This window comes from Myotis yumanensis, unplaced genomic scaffold, assembly GCF_028538775.1.
Source record: "Myotis yumanensis isolate MYYU_CA2020_CCGP unplaced genomic scaffold, mMyoYum1.0.hap1 SCAF_3, whole genome shotgun sequence".
Classification (NCBI taxonomy): Eukaryota; Metazoa; Chordata; class Mammalia; order Chiroptera; family Vespertilionidae; genus Myotis; species Myotis yumanensis.
The window spans coordinates 122076817-122099603 of NW_027223754.1; the positions used below are offsets into that span (position 1 = coordinate 122076817).

General features: G+C 42.5%; 2 protein-coding genes across 3 annotated transcripts in view; both read left to right on the forward strand.

Moving 5' to 3' along the window:
- The first annotated feature begins 123 nt into the window (after nt 1-123).
- Nucleotides 124-9631, forward strand: RHNO1 (RAD9-HUS1-RAD1 interacting nuclear orphan 1). Of its 2 annotated transcripts, none has more exons than XM_070407571.1 (3): nt 124-178; nt 6205-6456; nt 8023-9631. In XM_070407571.1, the coding sequence occupies exons 2-3, from the start codon at nt 6289-6291 to the stop codon at nt 8584-8586; spliced, it is 732 nt and encodes a 243-aa protein (XP_070263672.1). In that variant the 5' UTR covers nt 124-178; nt 6205-6288; the 3' UTR covers nt 8587-9631. The 2 variants fall into 2 exon arrangements, with proteins under 2 accessions (XP_070263672.1, XP_070263673.1); XM_070407572.1 differs by having other exon boundaries at nt 6205-6414.
- Nucleotides 9632-10690: 1059 nt separating this feature from the next.
- The window catches only part of TULP3 (TUB like protein 3), an 87662-nt gene continuing 75565 nt past the window's right edge, over nt 10691-22787 (forward strand). Inside the window, exon 1 of the mRNA XM_070409536.1 lies at nt 10691-10781. Coding sequence (XP_070265637.1) covers nt 10741-10781 — 41 coding nt within the window. The 5' untranslated portion in view covers nt 10691-10740. The remainder of the gene's footprint in view (nt 10782-22787) is intronic.

Sequence of the window (22787 nt, forward strand, 5' to 3'; positions counted from 1 at the left end):
CCGGGGGTGGGGTCGGGCACCGGAGCTTTCAGTTTGTTCTGCTGTTTAAAATTGGCGCCGGCGGAGCGTTGCGGTCACGTGACGGAGCGTCGCCAATCGGCGCCGGCCCTTGTCTCCGCGTTCCGGGCTCGAACGCGGCGGCAGCTGGGGGAGCAGCGGCCCGGACGCCTCCCGGCGGGTAAGGCGGCTGCGCCGGCTCGTGGGGAGGGAGCGGCCGCGGGAGGCAGGGAGGGCGCCGGGGGGCTCCGGCGGTGGCGGGCCGGCGGGACCCGGGGCTCCGGCGGCGCCTGGGGCGGCCCCCTCGCCCGCTCTCCCTGGTGCGGCCCCGTCGCTTCCCGGAGCACCCAGGCCCGCCGCCCGCCGCCCTCGGGACCGGCCTGCCTCTACCCTGGTCGTTTCCGCGAACCAACAGCCAACGATCGTCAACTTCCCCCGGCCAAATCGAGAGTCTGAGGGCAGCGTATTCTCTTCATCACGTTTCCAACATTGTTAAATTAAAAACTACATTTTTCTTGGTTTCAGAGAGGAAGGAAGAGGGAGAGATAGAAACATAAAGGATGAGAGAGAATCATTGATCGGCAGCCTCCTGCACGCCCCACACTGGGGTTCGAGCCCGCAACCCGGGCACTTGCCCTGACCCGGAATGAACGGTGATCTCCTGGTTCATAGCTCGATGCTCAACCACTGAGCCATGCTGCCGGGCAAGTTTCCAACATCTTAAAAAAAATTACACACCATAAACCCTACCTCAGCTCCAGATCTTCAAATACTGATGTCTCATCCACCTCTACCCCTCAAACCAACCTTTCCTATATAGTATTGCTAACTTATTCAATAAATTTTGTTGAACACCTACTGTGTTCCAGGCCCTGCCAGGATACAATGGCAGAGGAGGTTCGAGTTCACAGTCTAATGGAAGGAAAGAGGGAGCACAGACGTTTTTGAAGACTCAAACTAACGGAGCCCGGCCGGTGTGGCTCAGTGGTTGAGCATCTACCTATGAACCAGGAGGTCACAGTTAGATTCCTGGTCAGGGCACGTGCCCAGGTGGCCCGGTCAGTCCTAGTTGGGGGCATGCAGGAGGCAGCCAATCAGTGATTCTCATCATTGATGTTTCTCCCCCTTCCTCTTTTAAATCAATAAAAATATATTTTAAAAAATAAGCTAGTGGAGAGTTATAGCCGTGAAGTGATAAGTTAGAGGTCAGTGATAACTTTGAGTATCTATAATAAGATCTTGCCTTGGTAGGTCAGGGAAGGCTTTTCCCAATGAACTAAAGCTTGGTAAGATCTGATGTCTTATGCAAAGAAGGGAGGGAAACCCTCAAAGCAAAGGGAGTAAGGTGTGAAAGGTTGTGTAGCTGGAGGGAGCTTGTTGAGTACAAAGGCTTTTTTGTAAAAGGTCTCTGCAGGGGGTGTCAGAGTGGATTAGGGTAGAACAGTTAGGCTACTGAAACTATCAACGCCTGGATTGTTGGAACTTGAAGGGTGGTGTGGGGAGGTGGGAAGAGAAATGCAGGGAGGAGAAAGGGGCATTCTTGAAGACGTGTTGAAGAGGTGTTGGGTCAGATGGGAGAGGGGAAAGGAAAATGCTAAGGTTTCTGGATGTGTAACTGAGTGAACTATACCATTTCCTGAGCAAGGGCCCTGGAGGATAATCACTTTTGTGGCAGGGGTGCAGGGGAAATGACCATGAATCCAGTTTTAAACATATTAAGTTTGAAGTGCATTTGAGACATCTAGTGGCTGTTAAATAGACAGCAGGATATATGAGTCCTGAGTGTGGAGAATTCTAAGCTAAATATATAAATACTTAAGTCACCTACCTTTAGGTGTTTATTGAAATGTTTGGCTCCAAAGCACAACCAGAGGGAAAGGCCTTAGAAAGCAAAAGGGGCCCAGCCAGCCTGGCTCAGTGGTTGAGCGTCTACCTATGTATAAGCCAGGTCACGGTTCGATTCCCTGTCAGGACACATGCCCAGGTTGCGGGCTTGATCTCTGGTGTGGGGCATGCAGGAGGCAGCTAATCAATAATTCTCTCTCATCACTGATGTTTCTAGCTCTCTCTCCACCTCCCTTCCTCTCTGAAACCAATAAAAATATATTTAAAAATATTTTTAAAAAGAGAGAGCAAAAGAGACTTGACCTCTAATTACAGAAGAAAAAAGGGGGATGGCTGCAGATATATGGAGGTTTGCATGATTTCTGGAAAATGAATGTCCTTTGATGTTTGCTGTATTCTTTGTGAAGTAGGAAATAGGTCATTTATTGATAGAGAAGGAGAGTTCTAAAGTTTTAAGAAAGTGGAAAAGTTTTAAGATAATCTTTGTGGAAAATGAGTTAATACATAAACATAGTCGGATTGCTACACAACAGTAGTGTCCACTTGAGGCTGGTTAATTTCCACACTTCTCCCTGTTACCCTTGCTACCAGTGTCACCTCTCCACTGGATTCCCGCAGTATAGCCTTCTGAGTTCCTGCTTCCTTTCTCACCCCCTTTTCCCCAACCCACCTTTTCTCACAAAGTGCCTCAAGTTATCTTTTAAAAGTGTAAATCAGCCTGGCTGGTGTGGCTCATGGTTGGGCGTCGACCCATAAACCAATAAGTCATGGTTTGATTCCTGGTCAGGACACATATCTGGGTTGTGGCTTGATCCCTAGTAGGGGAGGTGCAGGAGGCAGCCCATCAGTGATTTTCTCTCATCATTGATGTATCTAACTATCTCTCCCCCTCCCTTCCTCTCTGAAATCAATAAAAAAATACTTTTTGGAAGTATAAATCAGCCTTGTCTGGGTAGCTCAGTTGGTTAAAGTGTCTTCCTCATACACCAAGGTTGTGGGTTCGATCCTTGGTCAGAGTACATACAAGAAAAAGTCAACCAATGGATGCATAAATAAATGGAACATCAAGTCTGATGCTTGTTTCTCTCCCTCTCTTCCTCCTTCCCTTCCTCTCACTCCAATCAATCAATGAATCAATCAATCAAAAAAACCACAACTATAAATCAGATTATGTCACTTCTCTGTCCAGAACTTTTCAGTGGCTTCCTATCACATTAGCAATAATCCAATCCAGAGTCCTTAACCTTGCCTATAATGCCCAGTGTCACATGAACTGGTTCTAATCTCCTACCCTCTCCTGGTCAGCCTTGCTGACCTTACTGTTTTTTGAAAGAGGCAGGCATATTCTCACTTTGCACTTATTATTCTTACAGCCTGGGCTATTCTTCGTTCACATTTTTTTTTTTTTTTTTTTTTAGTATAGCAAGCAAGAATTTTATTGGCCATAGCAAAAGCACATTCAGATGGGATGTTTTTTAAAGCTGGAGACAGTGAAATAAGGAAGAACTTAGCATTGAAGAAGTAACAGGAAAGCCTAGGTTGGGCTGCTTTGGCTCACTGGGAAGTCAGAGAAAAGGGGGCCTTGGAGACAGGTTCAGGGGGTTAACTGAGGACCAGCCGCTTCCGCTGCTCCTCTGGTTGGGGTCCCTTAGAGTTTAGGAGATGCTTGCCTGTGGGGGAAGAAAAGGAGAAGGGGAAGGTGCGGCATGCTCCCCAGAGGAAGAGTGCATGCCACTCACATCTTTCTATTGTTTGCTTGTTCTTTCTTTTTATTTTTTAAAAATTATTTTTGTTGATTTCAGAGAGGAAGGGAGAGGAAGAGATAGAAACATCAATGATGAGAGAGATCATTGATCAGCTGCCTCCTGCACACACACCCCCTAACCCCCCTGACTGGGAATTAAACTGTGACCTCATGTTTAAAAGGCGATGCTCAACCACTGAGCCACACCAGCTGAGCTTGTTCTCCCTTTTTATTCAGGTCTTTGCTCAAATATTGTTTTTTTCAGATACATTTTCCCTGACAACCCTGTCTAAAATAACACCCAGTCAGCTCAATCCCTTATCCTGTTTGATTTTTCTCCATACCTCTTATCACTTCCAACTAAGATATAAGTGTCATAGGGTAGGTATTTGATTTTGTTCTCTGGTATGTATTTCCAGCACCTGGAATAGTACCTAGCACACAGTAAATATTTGTTGAATGAAGGAACAAATAGGTATTAGTTTAAAAATGTTAGTTTCTTGAGGGTAGAGATTTTCTCCCCCCTCCTTTTTTAACCTGTATCTCTACTGCTTAGCGACATAAATCAGGGTATTTTTGTTGTTGTTGTTGTTGACTGAAAAACTGAATCATGAATGTATAGTGGAACCAATCTGCCTTCTGTGGTTTTCTAAGTCTAGGATGCTCAGTTGCACCCCCCACTTACCTCTCTACCTATTGCATTCGAACTTCTGTCCCACCATTACATTGACGAAGCTTGTATTAAAATTGATCTGGTTAGCCCTGACTGGTTTCCTCAGTGGTTAGAGCATCGGCCTGTGTATGGAAGGGTCTTGGGTTCGATTCCTGGTTAAGGGCACGTACCTCGATTGCAGGTTCACTTCCCATCTCCCCCCTTTCCCCCCCAGTTGGGGTGTGTTTAGGAGGCAACCAATCAATATGTTTCTTTCACATCAATATATCTCTCTCCTCTCCCTCCCTCCTTCCACTCTCTGAAAAAAGCAATGGAAAAAAATATCATTGGTTGAGGATTAACAACAACAAAAAATAACATTGATCTGGTTACTAGATTCAGTGGATACTTTTCCAGACTTTTTATTACTTTCTGGGTCCTGTTGATCCTGCCTCTGTCTCCAGCCTCCCATCTCCACTGACAACTCAGGTTCATGCCTCACCATTTTTCACTTAGGTAACACAGTACCCTCCTAGAAGTGGTCCTCTTACTTCCAGGGCACTTGTTTTCTCTTTTCACACTGTTGCCAGGATGACCTGTCTAAAAGACAAAGAAAACAAAAACCAATTATGAGATTTATGAGACAATGGAAAATTTGAACATTTGATAATATTAATAGGAATGATATAATGATTGGGAATATCATATTTTCTTCAAATAATACAGGGGAAGGAGATGTGGTTAGGGGTATGGATGGGTCAGGATTGGCCATGGGTTGATGGTTGTTGGAGTTGAGTGATGGGTACATAGGGGTTCATTATATCATTTAGTCTACTTTTGTGTGTGCTTAAAATGATCTGGGGCCCTAGCTGGTTTGGCTCAGTGGATAGGGCATGCGGATTCCAGTCAAGGGCACATGCCTGGGTTGCAGGCTCAATCCCCAGTAGGGGGCGTGCAGGAGGCAGCAGATCAATGATTCTCTCTCATCATTGATGTTTTTATCTTTCTCTTCCCTCTACCTTCCTCTCTGAAATCAATAAAAATATATTTAAAAAATAAAAATAAAATGATATGGGATGAAAAGTTTAAAAAATCCAAGTGTGATCATATCTTTTTGCTTGAAATCCTTCAATGACTACTTGGGCTAAAATCCAAACTCATATGATACACCTGGTTTTTCTTTTCTTTTTTTTTTTTAAATGTTTTTATTGATTTCAGAGAGAGAGAGAGAGAGAGAGAGAGAGAGAGAGAGAGATATTGGTTGCCTCCTGTATGCACCGCACCAGGTACATGAATCCGAAATCTGGGCATGTGCCCTGACTGGGAATCGACTGGCAACCTTTCTGTGCATGGATGATGCCCAACTAACTGAGCCACACCGACGAGAGCATGCCTGGTTTTTCTGAACTAACCCTGACACCATGTCCAGCTTTCGTTCTAGCCATTCATCTCTTCATACCTGGGTTCAGCTACATGGGGTTTGTGATTCCCTGAATTCCTATGCTCCTTCACGTTCTTTGTGCTTTGTGTGCGCTGCTCCTCAGCCTGGAGTGCCCTCCCTGCTCTCCCTTGCCCTTTAAACCTCTGTAGAAAGCCTCCCTTGGGATGAGTGGAAGCATTGGCCCTATTATTGTAATGATCTCTCCTGCTCTTTGAAACAGAGACAGTCTGACTTCTGTGTCCCACAAGTGCTTGGCACTCAGTAAATGATCATACAATAAATTATTTTTCATTGTTAAATTCTCAACACCTAGCATGACACTTAACACATGTTCAATAAGATATTGCATGTGAACTACTGTTTTTTTTGCGGGGGGGGGGGGGATTTTTTTTTTTGAACTACTGTTGTTAACTTGATGGTGTAGGTTAGGAAGCTGTACTTCCCACATCTTTCAGTAGGAGTGGTAAGTTGATAGTAGAACAGACTGGCAGAGTATGAGTAAGAGCTTTTGTTTCTTCTCTGCAGGCATGGGTTGGAATTGGAGCCTCTCCTGGTACCTGACTACACCCAGCACCATGTGGCTACTAACTGCTCTTCAATCACCTATTGATGCCTCCCCGAAAAAAACGCCGCCAAACATCCCAGAAAGCCCAGCTGCTATTCCACCAACAGCCCCTGGAGGGCCCCAAACACCACTATAGATCGCCACAGCTTCCCATCACCCACACTAGACAGGTGCCCAGCAAGCCCATTGACCACAACACCATCACTTCCTGGGTAGGCCATGGGTTTCTTACTTTGACTTTTACTCTGTTAGGCTTCTCAAAATACTGATTCTTCTGCTCCTTGAACCAGGGCCTTCAAAGAATAAGATTCATGGGGCAGGGACAAGGAGGCAATATACTCTTTCTGTCTCGTCAGCCATCTCTTCTGCTATATCTTCTTTTCTAATTTCAAACTGAACTCAGAAAGTTCAATCTGGATTGGTTGGAATTGGAGTCCCCCCCCCCCACCCCGCCCCACACACACACACATTCCTCTGACTGAAAGAGCTTAGTATAAAATTTTCACTATCCAGTAGCTGGGTGAGAAAATCCAGATAAATGGCAGAACTAGTAAAAAATGAGATTGTTTCCTGAGCTAATTACTCTGTTTACTGTTTAATAGATTGAACCTCGAAAAAACCCCACAGAAATGGCCTATGTCATATTTTGACAGCTTAAAAGCCCATATTGCTACTGTATGTCTGGGAAGTAGTATAGCAAAAGGACCAGACTAAAGCATAACATCTGCTTAGGAGTGCTTAATAAATATAAATTGCTCAGGATTGCTTAGGAGAGACATATTTGCTCATGGTTGTAGAAGAAACATAAATGTTAGAATCCAGTGGATGAGAAGAAGAATGCACATTTATTAAGAACTGATTACATGCCAGGTCCTGTGCTATTTGCTTTCAATCTACAATCTCACCCCCTATTCTTGCATTCAGCCATTCATTCTTTACCTGGGGCCTTTGTGCAGGCATTCTGCTAGGTGCTGGGATCAATGGTGAATAAAACTGCTGGTCTCTGCCCTCAAAGTTTAAAGATAGTTAAACAAGTTGCAGCTATATAGTGTGATAAAGAAAAAGAGGCATTGTCCCCTTTCTTACACATGAGGAAACTGAAAGCCAGAGAGATCAAATAGATTGCCCAAGCTCATATCCCTTTCTATTAATATCCCATCGAACAGGTATTTTTGTTTTCTGTCCCTTACAATACTGGGTTCCATTTATTAATCCTCACCTGAGGAAATATATATTTTTCACGATTTAAAAAAATCTTTTTATTGACATGAAGAGAGAGAATCTTCGATGGGCTGCCTCCTGCACACCCCCTACTGGGGATTGAGCCCGCGACCTGGGCGTGTGCCCTGATAGGAATCGCACCATAATCTCCTGCTTCATGGGTAGATACTCAACCACTGAGACACACCGGCCGGGCTCATTGATTTTTCTTTTCTTTTTCTTTTTTTTAGAAAGAGTGAAAGGGAGGGAAAAGGAAAGAAGGGGAAAGAGAGAGAAACATTGATGTTAAAGAGACACATCGATTGGTTGCCTCCTGCTTTCACCCCAATAGGGGGGCAAGGGATCGAACCTGCAACTGAGGTACGTGCCCTTGATCAGGAATTGAACCTGTGACCCTTTGGTACAAGGGTCAACACTCTAACCACTGAGCAAAATCGGCCAGGGCCATAGTGAGTCCCCTTTAGGATTCTGATCTCTGGTCATTGGGTATAATTTCTTCCCTTAGGTTTGTACTTGGTATGTAGCTGTCCTCACCTTTTTTTGTTTTTGACCCTTAGGTATCACCTCAGTTTGATACAACAGCAGAAAGCTGGTTCCTAGCCAACAGGAAAGGGAAACATCATCACCGAGACCAGCCAAGACATTCAAATCGAAAATCTGCCACCTCCAAGTTTCCACATCTAACATTTGAGAGTCCACAGTCTTCTTCCAGTTCAGCCATACTTGGAGGCCCCTTAATCCAGCAGAGCCCCGATCACTCAGTAAAGGACATTTCCGGAAGGCCCATAGTTCCAATGCTCAGTCCCCCAAGCTATGGGGAAATGTCAGCACATGAACTTCAAAACTTACCTTATATGTTCATTGCACCTGATATCCAGACCCCAGAGTCATCTTCTGTGAAGCAGGTGGGGCTTCCCCCAGATCAGAAGGAAAACAGCCTGCCAAGCTGCTCCCTTCACACTAGCACTCCTGAGAGCCCAGAGCCTGGGCCTGTTCTGGTTAAAGACACCCCTGAGGAGAAGTATGGGGTGAAGGTCACGTGGAGGAGACGACGGCACCTGTTCACTTACCTCAGGGAGAGAGGGAAGCTCAGCAAAAGCCAGTTCCTTGTGAAAAACTGACTGGATTACATCAGTAATCTCAAGAAATTGATTGCTGCTGTTCATAGAGTTGCTAAAGTTACTTTTCTGACTTACAGAAGAGTTCATCAATAGAATAAAATGGAAATAATACCAATAACATCAAGAAAAAAGGCATTTTAACCAGAACCTTGGATGGAATTCAGTTCCAAGATTTGCTTTTTAAAATTTATAAACAGTTTTTAGTGTTTTATATTTTTCTTGTATTAACTGTTTAAAATTTTAAAATATCTTGTAGTAACTGTTTAAATTGTGTTTAAATAAATGATTGCAGAAAGTTTTTGGAGAACCCTGCTTCTGACTGCCAATAATGCAGCAACACTGCCTCTGCCACTAAAGGTCTTAATTGTTTGATTTAACCACTACCCATTAATCCTCTAATCACCTTATTCAAACTAATTCATTCCACATTTTTGAGTACCAACTCTGTTGTGCTTAGTGGCAGCTTCCTCTATGACCCCATGGATGGAAAAAAATCAAAGCAAATTCTGACTTTATAGTTGAGCCGACACCTGTGCAACTTTGGCTCTCCTGTTGAAAGGCAAGATGACGAAAGGCAGCAAGCCCTGTTTTAGTGGCTATTGTAGAATCAGGAAGATAAAGGGAGCATACTTAGGTTTGCTGTTTTGATTTTTTACTTCCAACCAAAAAATTCTGTAAATATTAAATAGAATGACAAAATGATTTCTTGGAGTAACTGTTTAAAACAGGGGTCCTCAAACTTTTAAAACAGGGGGCCAGTTCACGGTCCCTCAGACAGTTGGAAGGCCGGACTATAGTTTAAAAAAAAAACTATGAACAAATTCCTATGCACACAGCGGCGGCAAAAACACCCGGCAGGCCGGGTAAATGTTTTCGGCGGGCCGCATGTGGCCCGCAGGCCATAGTTTGAGGACCCCTGGTTTAAAATGTATGTATGGCTCACTTGTCTGGGCATAGTCCCATGTACCTAAAGGTCACTGGTTCGATTCCTCGTCAGGCCACATGCCTGGGTTGTGGGCTCAATCCCCAGTAGGGGGTTTGCAGGAGGCAGCTGATCATTGTTTTGCTCTCACATTGATGTTTCTCTCTCTCTCTCTCTAATAATCAATAAAAATAATTTTTTTAAAAAAGGAGTAACTTTAAAATGTGTGTAAATAGCCCTGGCCAGGTAGCTCAGGTGGTTGGAGTGTCCTCCATATAGCAACCAGGTTTGATACCTGGTCAGGGCACATAACTAGGTTGTTGGTACCCATGGGGCCGGTACGGGAGGCAACCAATCAATGCCCCCCCCCCCCCCATCTATAATCAATATTAAAAAATTTTCGAGTGAGGATTTTTTTTAAAAAGTATATAAATAAATGTGGGAACTTTTCAGAGAACACTACTTCTTAGTATTGTTGAACTGCCCAGTTAACAAAATGTCTTCATTGTGCTTTCTCCATACAACCAGCATCTCACTCAGCTTTAAGAACCTACTCTGTGTCAGGTCCAGGCCGAGGCAGACTAGCAAGGATTGTTCTTTTTATTGTATAGATGGGAATTTAAAGCACAAGTAATGAACCATGTTCAGGGTCACAGCGAATGGAGGCTGACCCAGCCCCAGTGCAAAGCTCTGCCCTCCTAGCTTGTGCCCAGTTCTAGCCTTCTTAGAAATGCAAACCCAGTGTGGAAACAACTTTGACCTTGGAATGCTATAAATTAAACTTAACTTTTGTAAGTTCTGTAAGTTCTAATATTACAGACCTCGGGTAGCGCTCCCTCTCAGGGGTCTGTGAACACACACCACGGGGGTGCGGGGAGGCCGCTCAGTTTGTGGGCGCTGGGCGGCTCCCTGACCCACTTGCTTCCCAGCGGGGAAGCATCCTCCGTCCCCGCCCGCACAGTGGTCCAGGCACCCAGCCCTCGCGCGTCATCCCCGCTCGGGCGCAGGCGCCTCCGACTCGGAGTTCCTACGCCCCTTGGAACCCCACCCCGCCACGCCGGACGGCGGGAAGAGCCAATGGGAGCGGAGCGGCTGGTCCGCGGGCCAATTGGCGGTGGCAACAGTGCGGGGTGCGGTTTCCAGGGGGCGGAGCCCGGACACGCGCCAGGCTTGGCACCCCAACCGCGGAGTCGGGAATCTGGTTGGTGGCGGCTACTTTCTGAGCGGCGGGAATGGAGGCGTCGCGCTGCCGCCTCGGACCCAGCGGGGACAGGTCAGAGAGGGGCATGGCTGGTCTCGTCTTGAGCGGGGAAGAGGACAGAAGCTAGACAGGGCGGTCCTCTCGGGCTCTCTGAAGGGAGGGCGGTGGGCTCAGGTAGGGGAGGGGGGCGCTGATTTGGAGCCCCCTCGCTCCTCTGCCATGGAGGACCCCCTTTTTCCCAGGGTGGCGGTGGGGAGCGGCGGCTCAGCATCCCGCCCCGGGATCAGGGACTTCAGGTCCTGCTTGGGAAAGTCTTGGAGTTTTCGTTTCGAGCTCGTCTTGCCCTCTGTGGGCCTCGCTTTCTCTAAACGCGCCAGTCCCGTGCTTCACGCACCGCCTCGGACGGTCATGACAGATTGGTAGAAGTCTTTCCTGGGTCCTCGAAGCGGAAGGTTGCGGGTGGTGTTTAATAATTTGCTCTAATGCCATTGCTTTAATGGGCCGAAAATGCAAAAGTATTCTTTTGCTGCTATTTGCTTTGTAGCAATTATCTCTTACTCAAGATTAGCTGTCTTATTTGCAACACACCGTCCCCCTTGTCTGTGCTCCTCTTTCTCGGCCATGTCCCTTTTTCTCCCTCTGCCAGAAATAAAACGATCCGAAATCTCAGCCTGTCAGTTGTTGTTTGCCAGGTTAATGAAAAGTTAATGGGGAGCGGCGTGAAATCATTGGCTTAAAACTTTGGCATTGTCTGAAGATTCAAATCATACACACCAACTGTATCCCCCTCTTTTTATGCCATACCACGGCAAAAAAAAACAAAAACAAAACCGCACACACACACACACAAACATTTAGTGTGTAAGGGTTTAGTCTGATATTTAGAGTAGCAGATATGTAAACAATTCTAAACCATTTTAAAACGTTGTCGGGAGCCCTGAGTGATGTGATTAGAACATCGGCCTTGCACACCGAAGGGTCTCAGGGTCGATTCCTAGTTAAGGGCACGTACCTGGGTTGCAGGTTCCATCCCGGTCCTGGTGGGAGCGCGTTCATGTCTTTTTCTCGCATAGATGTTTCTCTCTCTCTCTTTTCTCCCTTCCTCCCTTTAACTCTCTCTAAAAATCAATGGAAAAATTATCCTCGGGTAAGGATTAAAAACAAAAACAAAAAAACAAACAAAAAATCATTGTCACGGAGGAGGCACCCATTTTCCTCTTTCATCAGTTTTCTTTATGTGATAACTGTGCTCTGTGAAATTTGTTCGCTGCACTTTTTTTTCAGGCTGAGAGAAAGTCTACATTTACAAGTATAAATATGGAGGTGTTAGGAATAGGTAAAGTTAAAATTGAGCATTTTTGTTGAATTCAGATGGTCTTTGTTCAGTTGTAGGCACTCAATAAATCTTAATTAGTTGACTAAATTTAAGGCAATACATTTCAGGGGTACCAGATGTTTGATATGACTCATGATTTTTGGGGGAAAAAGTGGAATTGACTTTGAAATTGAGAATGGCTAATTTATGGGATCTGAAGTTTAAAAGGATAATTTTAAAGTTCTCCCCTTTTTTTCCTTCCCAAAGAAACCAGCTCTTTAATTTAGACATTGACATCAAAGGGGAACATGTGAGTCACCAAATGTTTCTCCTGCCCTAGGTAATATTAGTGCAGCCTCTATTACTGTTTAACTCATCTGTTGTTCAGAGGGAGTGGAATGTCTCATGCTTTATTGGCTCCAGGTTGTGTGTTTAATGTGTTTCATGAAATACATGGCTAGAGCTTTTGACATTAATACCTTTTTAACGTGAAGTATAATATCTGACTTTTAAGTTTCTTGTGATTTTTTTCTTTTTTGAATTATGTGACTGTTTTACCATGAGGCAGATTTCTTTTCAACAAAGTAGAAAAATTATTAACAAATAAACTTCAAATATTTTCCTGTGCCTGAATTATTTAGTGAAAATTGGAGATGGAATTTGAAACAATACTCTGAGTACCTTTGATGAGGGTAGGCATTTGATATAGATTCCCTAGAGATGACAGCGGTTGGCTGGTGCTAGAATTTGAGCTCCCTCTGGCCTTTTGTTCCTGATCAAGGATTGTAGATGTGGTGAGAGACACTTGTCAGAGTGGGTGACCTTGTGACCCAGAGTTGACTAAAAAAATCTTTGTGGTTTATCCCTACGCCATGATTTCTCATTAGAAATATGAGCAGTAGTAGTGGCTAGAGGTTATATCTTGGCCAGGCTTGTTATCCTTTCATATTCTCCCTTTCTTAAATGTTTCATCAGAGCAACTGCTTGGCAAACAGACCTTACCCAGTGCTTAAAAATACTTAGACTAACTAATACATGACTGCAGTATGTTTGGCAAATATCAAAAGGTATAGTAAAGACCTAATAATGTCTAGCATGAATGCATTTCTCCAATAGTGAAGGCTACATACAGACCTAGAAAGGAAAGAATAATCCCTGAAGTAAATTTCCTTTCTTCCAAGATCCTTCTGTCTAAGCAGACAAACTCAAACATTTTTGGAATAGTTTTCATTTCTGGCTTCTCTTATTCCGTCCTATGGAAACTCTGCTGTTTCCCTGAATTTGTGCCCGTTGAAAGAAAAGGTTGTTTTTTCTTACCAAGAGGAAAGAAAAGTATGCTTGAATTGCTCTGAGGAGGAGTTGAAGCTGCCTTGCCTCTTTGAGGATTTTAGGACTAGAAGGGGCCTTGATAATTCCCTTAGTTCTCCTATTTGAGAGTAGTTCCACCGTGGAAGTAAGACTTCTTTCAAACTCGAATTTCCTGTCATCTGCTTTTGCTTTATTTTTTCTGAGTAATTTCACTGGAATAAGCTCTTTGTCCTTCTAATTCTATTCGGCCTCATCAGTCATCCTTACTGTTTATAGTAATGAAAGCTGTAACATTTTCCTGGCCTGGTTAAGCTTAAATTCACTCTGTCTGAGAGACATAGTACCCACATGCTGATTGATGTTCTGTCTTTATCCACTCACTTAATACTTGGTGGAGTCTTGATAATGGGATTGTCATCTCTGTCCCTTTGCCTTAGAAATTCTGTGAAAACATTCATGATGAGCACTATGTCACAAGTCCCGGGACCTCTGGAGCAGTGGTCGCCAACCTTTCGGACCTCACGGACCACCAGTGGTCCGCGGACCACCGGTTGGCAACCGCTGCTCTGGAGGACCACAATTCTGAAAAGGGTTATAGGAATATTTTTATTTTGTATAAGATGGCACTGCTGTTTTTAATATATTTTTATTGATTTCAGAGAGGAGAGAGAGATAGAAACCTCAGTCATGAGAGAGAATCATTGATCGGCTGCCTCCTGCACGCCCAGCACTGGGGACCGAGCCCGCAACCTGGCCATGAGCCCTTGACCAGAATCGAACCCAGGACCCTTCAGTCCACAGGCTGATGCTCTATCCATTGAGCCAAACCGGTCAGGGCAGCACTTACTGTTTTACCACATGGCATTGTGGTAAGGGACAAAACACTGGAAGCTTCTACTGGGTTCCTGAGTTCCAAGCCCAGCTTTTTCTCTCTCTAGTGGTGTGATCTTGAGCAGCTTATCCCCTTGTTTGGTTTCAGTTTTCTCCTCTGGAAAATGAGGGCTTCTTCAGATTCGCTCGGTGATTTATAATGAATTAATAAAATTATATATATATATATGCTGCACATGGCTCAAATTTCAAAAAGTACAAAATTATATTAAATGAAAATTATGTCTTTTTTTCATTGTCTCTATGTCACCTACTTCATTCATTGGTAGGTTTCTTAGGGGGCCTTCCAAAAATATTCTATGTGTTAAATAATCCTTTCCAGACTTAAAATTTGATGATTTTTGAGTTTTAGGTAGGATATAATAGTCTGAAGTCTATAGCTACTTTAATCCTGGGCAAGATCTATTTTTTAAAAACTATGAATTATAGTTGTTGCAAGTTTGTTGTTATTGTTAACCCCCACCCAAGGACATTTTTTCCGTTGATTTTTTTTTTTTTTTTAGAGAGAGTGGAAGAAGGATGGGGAATTGAGAGAGAGAGAGAGAGAGACTTTGATGTGAGAAAGACACATCGATTGGTTGCCTCCCACACCACCTGGACTGGAGCTGAGATGGAAATTGACTGGCAATTGAACTTTTGGTGCACTGACGGATGCCCTAACTACTGAACCACACCAGCCAGGGCATAGTTGCTGCACGGTTTTTTTTCTATGATAATTAATGTAGAGAAAATAGGGCTATAAGAAGAAAACAAGAATTATTTTCCAAACAGGCTTCTGGAAAAATAAATCACTCTATTTAGTTTTTCAGGAAAAAACTTCAATAAATATACAGTTTGCCTTTAATTTTAGTTTTAGAATGAAACAAGTTTGATAAAGAATTGACTTGTTTCTCCATTGAAACCGAGTGTAATTTTCTTACAGTGATTTGATATGTCATGCAAGCCAGAAGCAAAGCAGAGAGGAGTGTTTTGACTGAGTAATGTTTATAAAAAGGGGAGATCTGGTGCAGCCACTATGGAGACAGTATGGAGTTTCCTCAAAAAATTAAAAATGGAATTCCCATTTGACCCCGTGATCCCACTTCTAGGAATATATCCCAAGAAAACAGAAACACCAATCAGAAAGGATATATGCACCCCTATGTTCATAGCAGCACAATTCACCATAGCTAAGATCTGGAAACAGCCTAAGTGCCCATCAGTAGATGAATGGATTAGAAAACAGTGGTATCTCTACACGATGGAATACTATGCTGCTGTAAAAAAGAAGGAATTCTTACTATTTGCAACAGCATGGATGGAACTGGTGAGCATTATGCTAAGTGAATAAGCCAGTCAATGAAGGAAAAATACCACATGATCTCACTCATTTATGGATAATAAAGACCATTATAAACTTATGAACAAAAATAGATGCAGAGGCAGAGCAGCCTCGAACAGACTGTCAAACTACAGCGGGAAGGCCGGAGAGGGTTGGGGGGTGGGAGGGGGGAGGGGGGAGGTAAGAGATCAACCGAAGGACTTGTATGCTTGCATATAAGCATAACCAATGGACGTAAGACACTGGGGGGTAGAGGAGGCCAGGGGATTGTCAAGGGCGGGGGAAAAAAAGGAGACATATGTAATACTCTTTGTAATACTTTAAGCAATAAAACAATTTTAAAAAAAAAGGGGAAATCTGTCCAGGTAAAATGATCAACAATAATGGCTTACATTTGTGTATCCTTTGCAGCATTTATAGTGCTTTCATGTATTTGATCTCTTTTTAACTTCATAACTCTGAAGAGAGAAGGGATGGTGTTATTACCTTTATTTTAAAAACGGGGAAATTAAGGCCCAGAAAGGGTGCGATATACCTAAGGTCACATGCAAGTAAATGGTGTAGTGAAAAGTAAAAATCAGTTTTTGACTTCTAGTCTCCTCTTTTTTTCTCACATATTATCAAAATATCTAATCCAGATATTTTGGATGCCATTTGTTCATGTAAATGATAACAACTGATACTGACTGCATTCTAATTATTTTTAGGGACAGCAGTGAAGAAATCAGACATTTTAGTGAAGTACAAATGCCTATTAATTGCATCCAATGGAAAGGAAGTGGAAACATTTATTTGGTGTTGTTAGGCAAAAGAATGGAATTTAATCTTTATGCAAGAAAGAGAAGGGAAAATACATGCCTGAAGAGAGAAAATGTAAAGGAGAATCAGGCAAATAGGTGGAATGAACTTAGATTCTGTGTAATCTATACAGAATAGATTTTTTTAACTTCTGGATCAAATCACACATTTTAAAAACCCTTCCTGTTTGGTTCACTTAAAATAATGTTTTTGTGTTTTCTATGTGGAACATGCAAAATGAAGAAGAGGTTCACTCTAAAGTAATTTTCCTTGCTGCATTCTTTGGGGCCAAATGAATGATCTAATCCAGCCGTGGGCAAACTATGGCCCGTGGGCCGGATCCGGCCCGTTTGAAATGAATAAAACTAAAAAAAAAAGACCGTACCCTTTTATGTAATGATGTTTACTTTGAATTTATATTAGTTCACACAAACACTCCATCCATGCTTTTGTTCCGGCCCTCCGGTCCAGTTTAAGAACCCATTGTGGCCCTCGAGTCAAAAAGTTTGCCCACCCCTGATCTAATCAATCTAATAGGTTGCTAACTTTTCGTTCTCAATGCCTTTCTCTCCCCAAGCAATTTTTTCTTCTTTCTGACTGTCTCTACTAAATGGACTTCTTAGGAAATGGATTTTCATTCCTCCACTTCAGTTTCAGATTGTGAAGTCATCCAAGTTGAAGACAGATGAGCCTAGAATACTAACATTTCTCCGAAGATGAGGAAGAATGGATTTCAAAGGAGTCTTTCTCTGGCAGTTTTGATGTGATCTTTGTGTGCTTCTCCCCAGAAGAAATGTTTTGTTCCAACCAGATGTATTCTCAGTGTCTCATTTGGGGATTGGACAGGGTGAATCTACTTGTCAATTAACTTAGGGACAGTTACTTTATTAATAGCTATTGCTCCAACGGACACAATGGAACCTGATGACTTTCTCACTATATATACTGTAATCAACTCCTTCCAAGGGCTTCTTCAAAATCAATTTACTAGCTTGGAAATTCTGCTACCTAAAAATACCAGATGGTCTGGCCTGAGTGGCTTGGTTGAGTGTCTTGCTGTGCAACAAAAAGTTGCTGGTTCGATTCCTGGTCAGGGCACATACCTGGGTTGCGGAAGGCAACTGATCAATGTTTCTCTCACATCTATGTTTCTTTCTCTTTCCCTCTCCCTTTTCCTCTCATTTTCCTGTCCCTTTTTTAAAAATACATTTTTATTGATTTCATAGAGGAAGGGAGAGGGGGAGAGAGACAAAAACATCAATGATGAGAGAGCATCATTGATTGACTGCCTCCTACACGCCTCCCCACTGGGGATCGAGCCCGCAATCCGAGCATGTGCCCCCGACCAGAATCGAACCCGGGACCCTCCAGTCCGCAGTCCAATGCTCTATCCACTGAGCCAAACCAACTAGGGCCCTGTCCCTTTCTTTACCTCCCTCCCTCCGTCCGCCCCTCCCTCTCTCTAAGCATGCCCTCCAGTGAGGATTTAAAAAAATAATAAAAATACCCAATGAACTGGCATTTTTATGGAAAAGGTTCTTGGCAGACATAGTAAAATACCATGATAATGAAATTCCATACTATCTGCTGACCATTTGAATATATGTGGTCAGTGGTGCAGTTTAGCATGCTGAGGTGGTGAGTGACACTTGTGATTGAATTCTAGATCTTTCACTAATGAGCCCTGTGACCTTCAGCAAATAGCTTCATCTTTAAGTTTCAGATACCTCTGTAAAATGGGATTATAGGTTTATTGTGAGAATTAGATGAAATAATATGTAAAGCATTTCATGTAGTTTCTGCCACACAGTAGTTACTCACTAAATGGAGCTGCATTGCAACATGAAAACATTTTTTAAAATATATTTTATTGATTTTTTACAGAGAGGAAGGGAGAGGGATAAAGAGTTAGAAACATTGATGAGAGAGAAACACCAATTCAGCTGCCTCCTGCACACTCCCCACTGGGGATGTGCCCGCAACCAAGGTACATGCCCTTGACCGGAATCGAACCTGGTACCCTTTGGTCCACAGGCCGATGCTCCATCCACTGAGCCAAACCAGTTGGGGCCATGAAAACATTTTAAGTGTGCAATTCAATAGTTCTTAGCAAATTTGCAAAGTTTTGCAACTATTACTAAAATCTAATCTTTTTTTAAAAAAATTTATTTCAGAGAGGAAGGCAGAGGGAGAGAGAGATAGAAACATCAATGAAGAGAGAGAATCATTGATTGGCTGCCTCCTGCATGCCCCCTCGCCGCCCCCCCCCCCCCCCCCCCCCCAGTTGGGATTGAGCCCTCAACTCCAGCATGTTTCCTGTCCAGAATCGAACTCTGACCTCCTGGTTCATAGGTTGACACTCAACCTCTGAGCCACACCAGCTGAGCCAAAATGTAATCTTAGAACATTACTATCACCCCCCTCCCAAATAAAACTTTCTATTTACAATTATTCCCTTTACCCCTTCCCCACTGCTAGCCGAAGGCAACCACTAATCTACTTTAGGTTTCTATAGGTTTTCCTATTCTGGACATCTATATAATAAAAGCATAAGCGACCATTATGGCGGAACGACCAGAACAACCGTTCGCTATGATGTGCACTGACCACCAGGGGACATGCTCAACATAGGAGCTGCCACCTGGTGGTCAGTGTGCTCCCATAGGGGGATCACTGCTCAGCCAGAAACTGGGCTTCTGGAGTACTAAGGAGCAGCGAGCAGGCGGGTAGTAAGGAGCAAAGGTTCCCAGACTCTGAGAGCGATGTCCAACTGCCAACTTAGGCCTGATTCCCTTAGCATAATGCTCTAAAGCAGCGGTTCTCAACCTGTGGGTCGCGACCCCTTTGGGAGTCTAACGACCCTTTCACAGGGGTCACCTAAGACACATATATAATTAAATTTTTTGTGTGATTAATTGCTATGCTTTAATTACGTTCAATTTGTAACAATGAAAATACATCCTGCATATCAGATATTTACATTACGATTCATAACAGTAGCAAAATTATAGTTATGAAGTAGTAATGAAAATAATTTTATGGTTGGGGGTCACCACAACATGAGGAACTGTATTAAAGGGTTGTGGCATTAGGAAGGTTGAGAACCACTGCTCTAAAGGTTCATCCATGCTGTTGCAAATGATAAGAGTTCCTTCTTTTTTACAGCAGCATAATATTCCATTGTGTAGATGTACCACCGTTTTTTAATCCACCCATCTGCTGATGGGCACTTAGGCTGTTTCCAAATCTTAGCTATTATAAATTGTGCTGCTCTGAACATAGGGGTACATATATCCTTTCTGATTGGTGTTTTTGATTTCTTGGGATATATTCCTAGCAGTGGGATCAATGGGTCAAATGGGAGTTCCATTTTTACTTTTTTGAGGAAACTCCATATTTTTTTCCACAGTGGCTGCACCAGTCTGCATTCCCACCAGCAGTGCACAAGTGTTCCCTTTTCTCCACATCCTCTTCAGCACTTGTCATTTGCTGATTTGTTGATGATAGCCATTCTGACAGGTGTGAGATGGTACCTCATTGTCATTTTGATTTGCATCTCTCAGATGATTAGTGACTTTGAGCATGTTTTCATTTCTTTTGGCCTTCTGTATGTCCTCTTTCGAAAAGTGTCTATTTAGGTCCTTTGCCCATTTTTGTTTGGATTGTTTATCTTCCTTTTGTTAAGTTGTATGAGTTCCCTGTAAATTTTGAGATTAAACCATTATCGGTGATAACATTGGCAAATATGTTTTCCCATGCAGTGGGTTTTCTTATTGTTTTGTTGATGGTTTCTTTTGCTGTGCAGAAGCTTTGTATTTTGGTCTAGTCCCATTTGTTTATTTTCTCCTTAGTTTACATTGCCCTAGGAGTTGTATCAGTAAAGATATTGCTATGACATATGTCTGATATTTTGCTGCCTATGGATTCTTCTAATATTTTCATGGTTTCCTGTCTTACGTTTTAGTCCTTTATCCATTTTGAGTTTATTTTTGTATATGGTGTAAGGTAGTGGTCTAGTTTCATTTTTTTGCATGTATATGTCCAATTTTCCCAGCACCATTTATTGAAGAGACTATCTTGACTCCATTGTCCTAGTATGTGCTTATCTCCTTTGTCAAATATTAACTGAGCATAATGGCTTGAGTCGATTTCTGAGTTCTCTGTTCAGTTCCTTTGACCTATATGTCTGTTCTTGTGCCACTACCAGGCAGTTTTGAGCACAGTGGCTTTGTAATATAGCTTGATGTCTCTTATTAGGATCCCTCCAATTTTGTTCTTCTTTCTCAGGATTGCTGCGGCTATTCAGGTCTTTTTTCATTCCATATGAATTTTTGGAGAGTTTATCCTAGGTCTGTGAAATATGCCTTTGGTATCTTTTTTTTTTTTTTTTTTTTTTTTTTTTTTTATATATATATTTTATTGATATTTTACAGAGAGGAAGGGAGAGAGATAGAGAGTTAGAAACATCGATGAGAGAGAAACATCGATCAGCTGCCTCCTGCACATCTCCTACTGGGGATGTGCCCGCAACCCAGGTACATGCCCTTGACCGGAATCGAACCTGGGACCTTTCAGTCCACAGGCCGACGCTCTATCCACTGAGCCAAACCGGTTTTGGCTGCCTTTGGTATCTTAATGGGGATTGCATTGAATCTATAGATTGCTTTGGGTAGTATGGACATTTTAATGATGTTGATTCTACCAGTTCATGAACACGGTATATTCTTCCATTTGTTTATGTCTTCCTCTATTTCTTTTTTCAACGTCCTGTAGTTTTCGAAGTACAAGTCTTTTACCTCCTTAGTTAAGTTTATTCCTAGGTATCTTAATTTTTTTGGTGCAATGGTAAATGGGATTGTTTTTTTAGTTTCTCTGTCTGTGAGTTCATTATTGGTGTATAAAAAAGCCATAGATTTCTGGGTGTTAATTTTGTATCCTGCTACATTGCCGAATTCATTTATTAAGTCTAGTAGTTTTTTGATGGAGTCTTTGGGGTTTTCTATGTACAATATCATGTCGTCTGCGAATAAAGACAGTTTTACTTCTTCATTTCCAATTTGGATGCCTTTTATTTCTTCTTCTTGTCTGATCACTATAGCTAGCACTTCCAGTACAATGTCGAACAGGAGTGGTGAAAGTGGGCATCCCTGTCTTGTTCCTGTTATTAGGGGAAATGGTTTTAGTTTTTGCCCATTGAGTATGATGTTGGCTGTAGGTTTGTCATATATGGCCTTTATCATGTTGAGATATACTCCCTATATTCCCACTTTGCTGAGAGTTTTTATCAAAAATGGGTGTTGGATTTTGTCGAATGCTTTCTCCTCATCTATTCATATGATCATGTGATTTTTATCTTTCAATTTGTTTATGTGATGTGTCACATTTATTGATTTGTTAATATTGTACCAGCCTTGCATCCCTGGAATAAATCTTACTTGGTCATGGTGTATGATCTTTTTAATATATTGCTGAATCTGATTTGCTATTTTCTTGAGGATTTTAGCATCTATGTTCATCAGGGATATTGGCCTGTAATTCTCTTTCTTTGTAGTGTCTTTATCTGGTTTTGAAATTAGGATAATGCTGGCCTCATAAAAGGAGTTTGGAAGTGTTCCTTCCTCTTGAATTTCCTGAAATAGTTTGAGGAGTATAGGTGTTAGTTCTTCTTTGAATGTTTGGTAAAACTCCCCTGTGAAGCCATCCGGACCTGGGCTTTTGTTTGGTGGGAGTTTTTTTTATTACTGCTTCTATTTCATCAGTTGTTATTGGCCTATTCAGGTTTTTTGTTCCTTCCTGATTCAGTTTTGGGAGATTGTATTTTTCTAGGAGTTTGTCTATTTCATCCACATTGTCCAGCTTGTTGGCATATAGTTGTTCATAGTATTTTCTTATAATCTTTTGTGTTTCTGTGATGTCAGTGGTTACTTCACTTTCATTTCTGATTTTATTTGTGTCCTCTCTCTTTGTTTCTTGATGAGTCTGGCTCTTTATTCATATTTTTGGATTGTTTTTTCTTTTTTCTCTTCTGATTGGGTGTTTTTTGCTTCCTCATATCCAAATCTCTGATTTGATTTTCAGCATCTTCTACTGTTGAATCCCTGTAAATTATTCTTTATTTCAGTTAGTGTATGCTTAATTTCTGACTGCTCCTTTTCATGTCTTTGACATTCTCACTAAGATCCTTGAAAGTCTCATGAAGATCCTTGAGTAACCTTATAACCATGGTTTTGAACTCTGTATCCAGTAGTTTGGTTGGTTCCATTTGTGACATGTTTCTTTGTCTTCACATTTTGGCTGCTTCCCTGTGTTCGATTCTATGTATTAGGTAGAGCGGCTATGTCTCCTAGAATTGGTAGAGTGGCCTTGTGTAGTAGGTGTCCTGTAGGAGGCCCAGTGGCTCAATCTTCCCAGTCACCTGAGCTCGGCACTGTGTAGGCTGTGTGCA

What these genes read in the sequence shown, in the direction of transcription:
- RHNO1 (XM_070407571.1), top strand. Translation starts at nt 6,289, where the DNA reads ATGCCTCCCCGAAAAAAACGCCGCCAAACATCCCAGAAAGCCCAGCTG. An exon ending in ACAACACCATCACTTCCTGG is followed by an intron (nt 6,457 to 8,022) that starts GTAGGCCATGGG and finishes TTTGACCCTTAG; the next exon opens with GTATCACCTCAGTTTGATAC.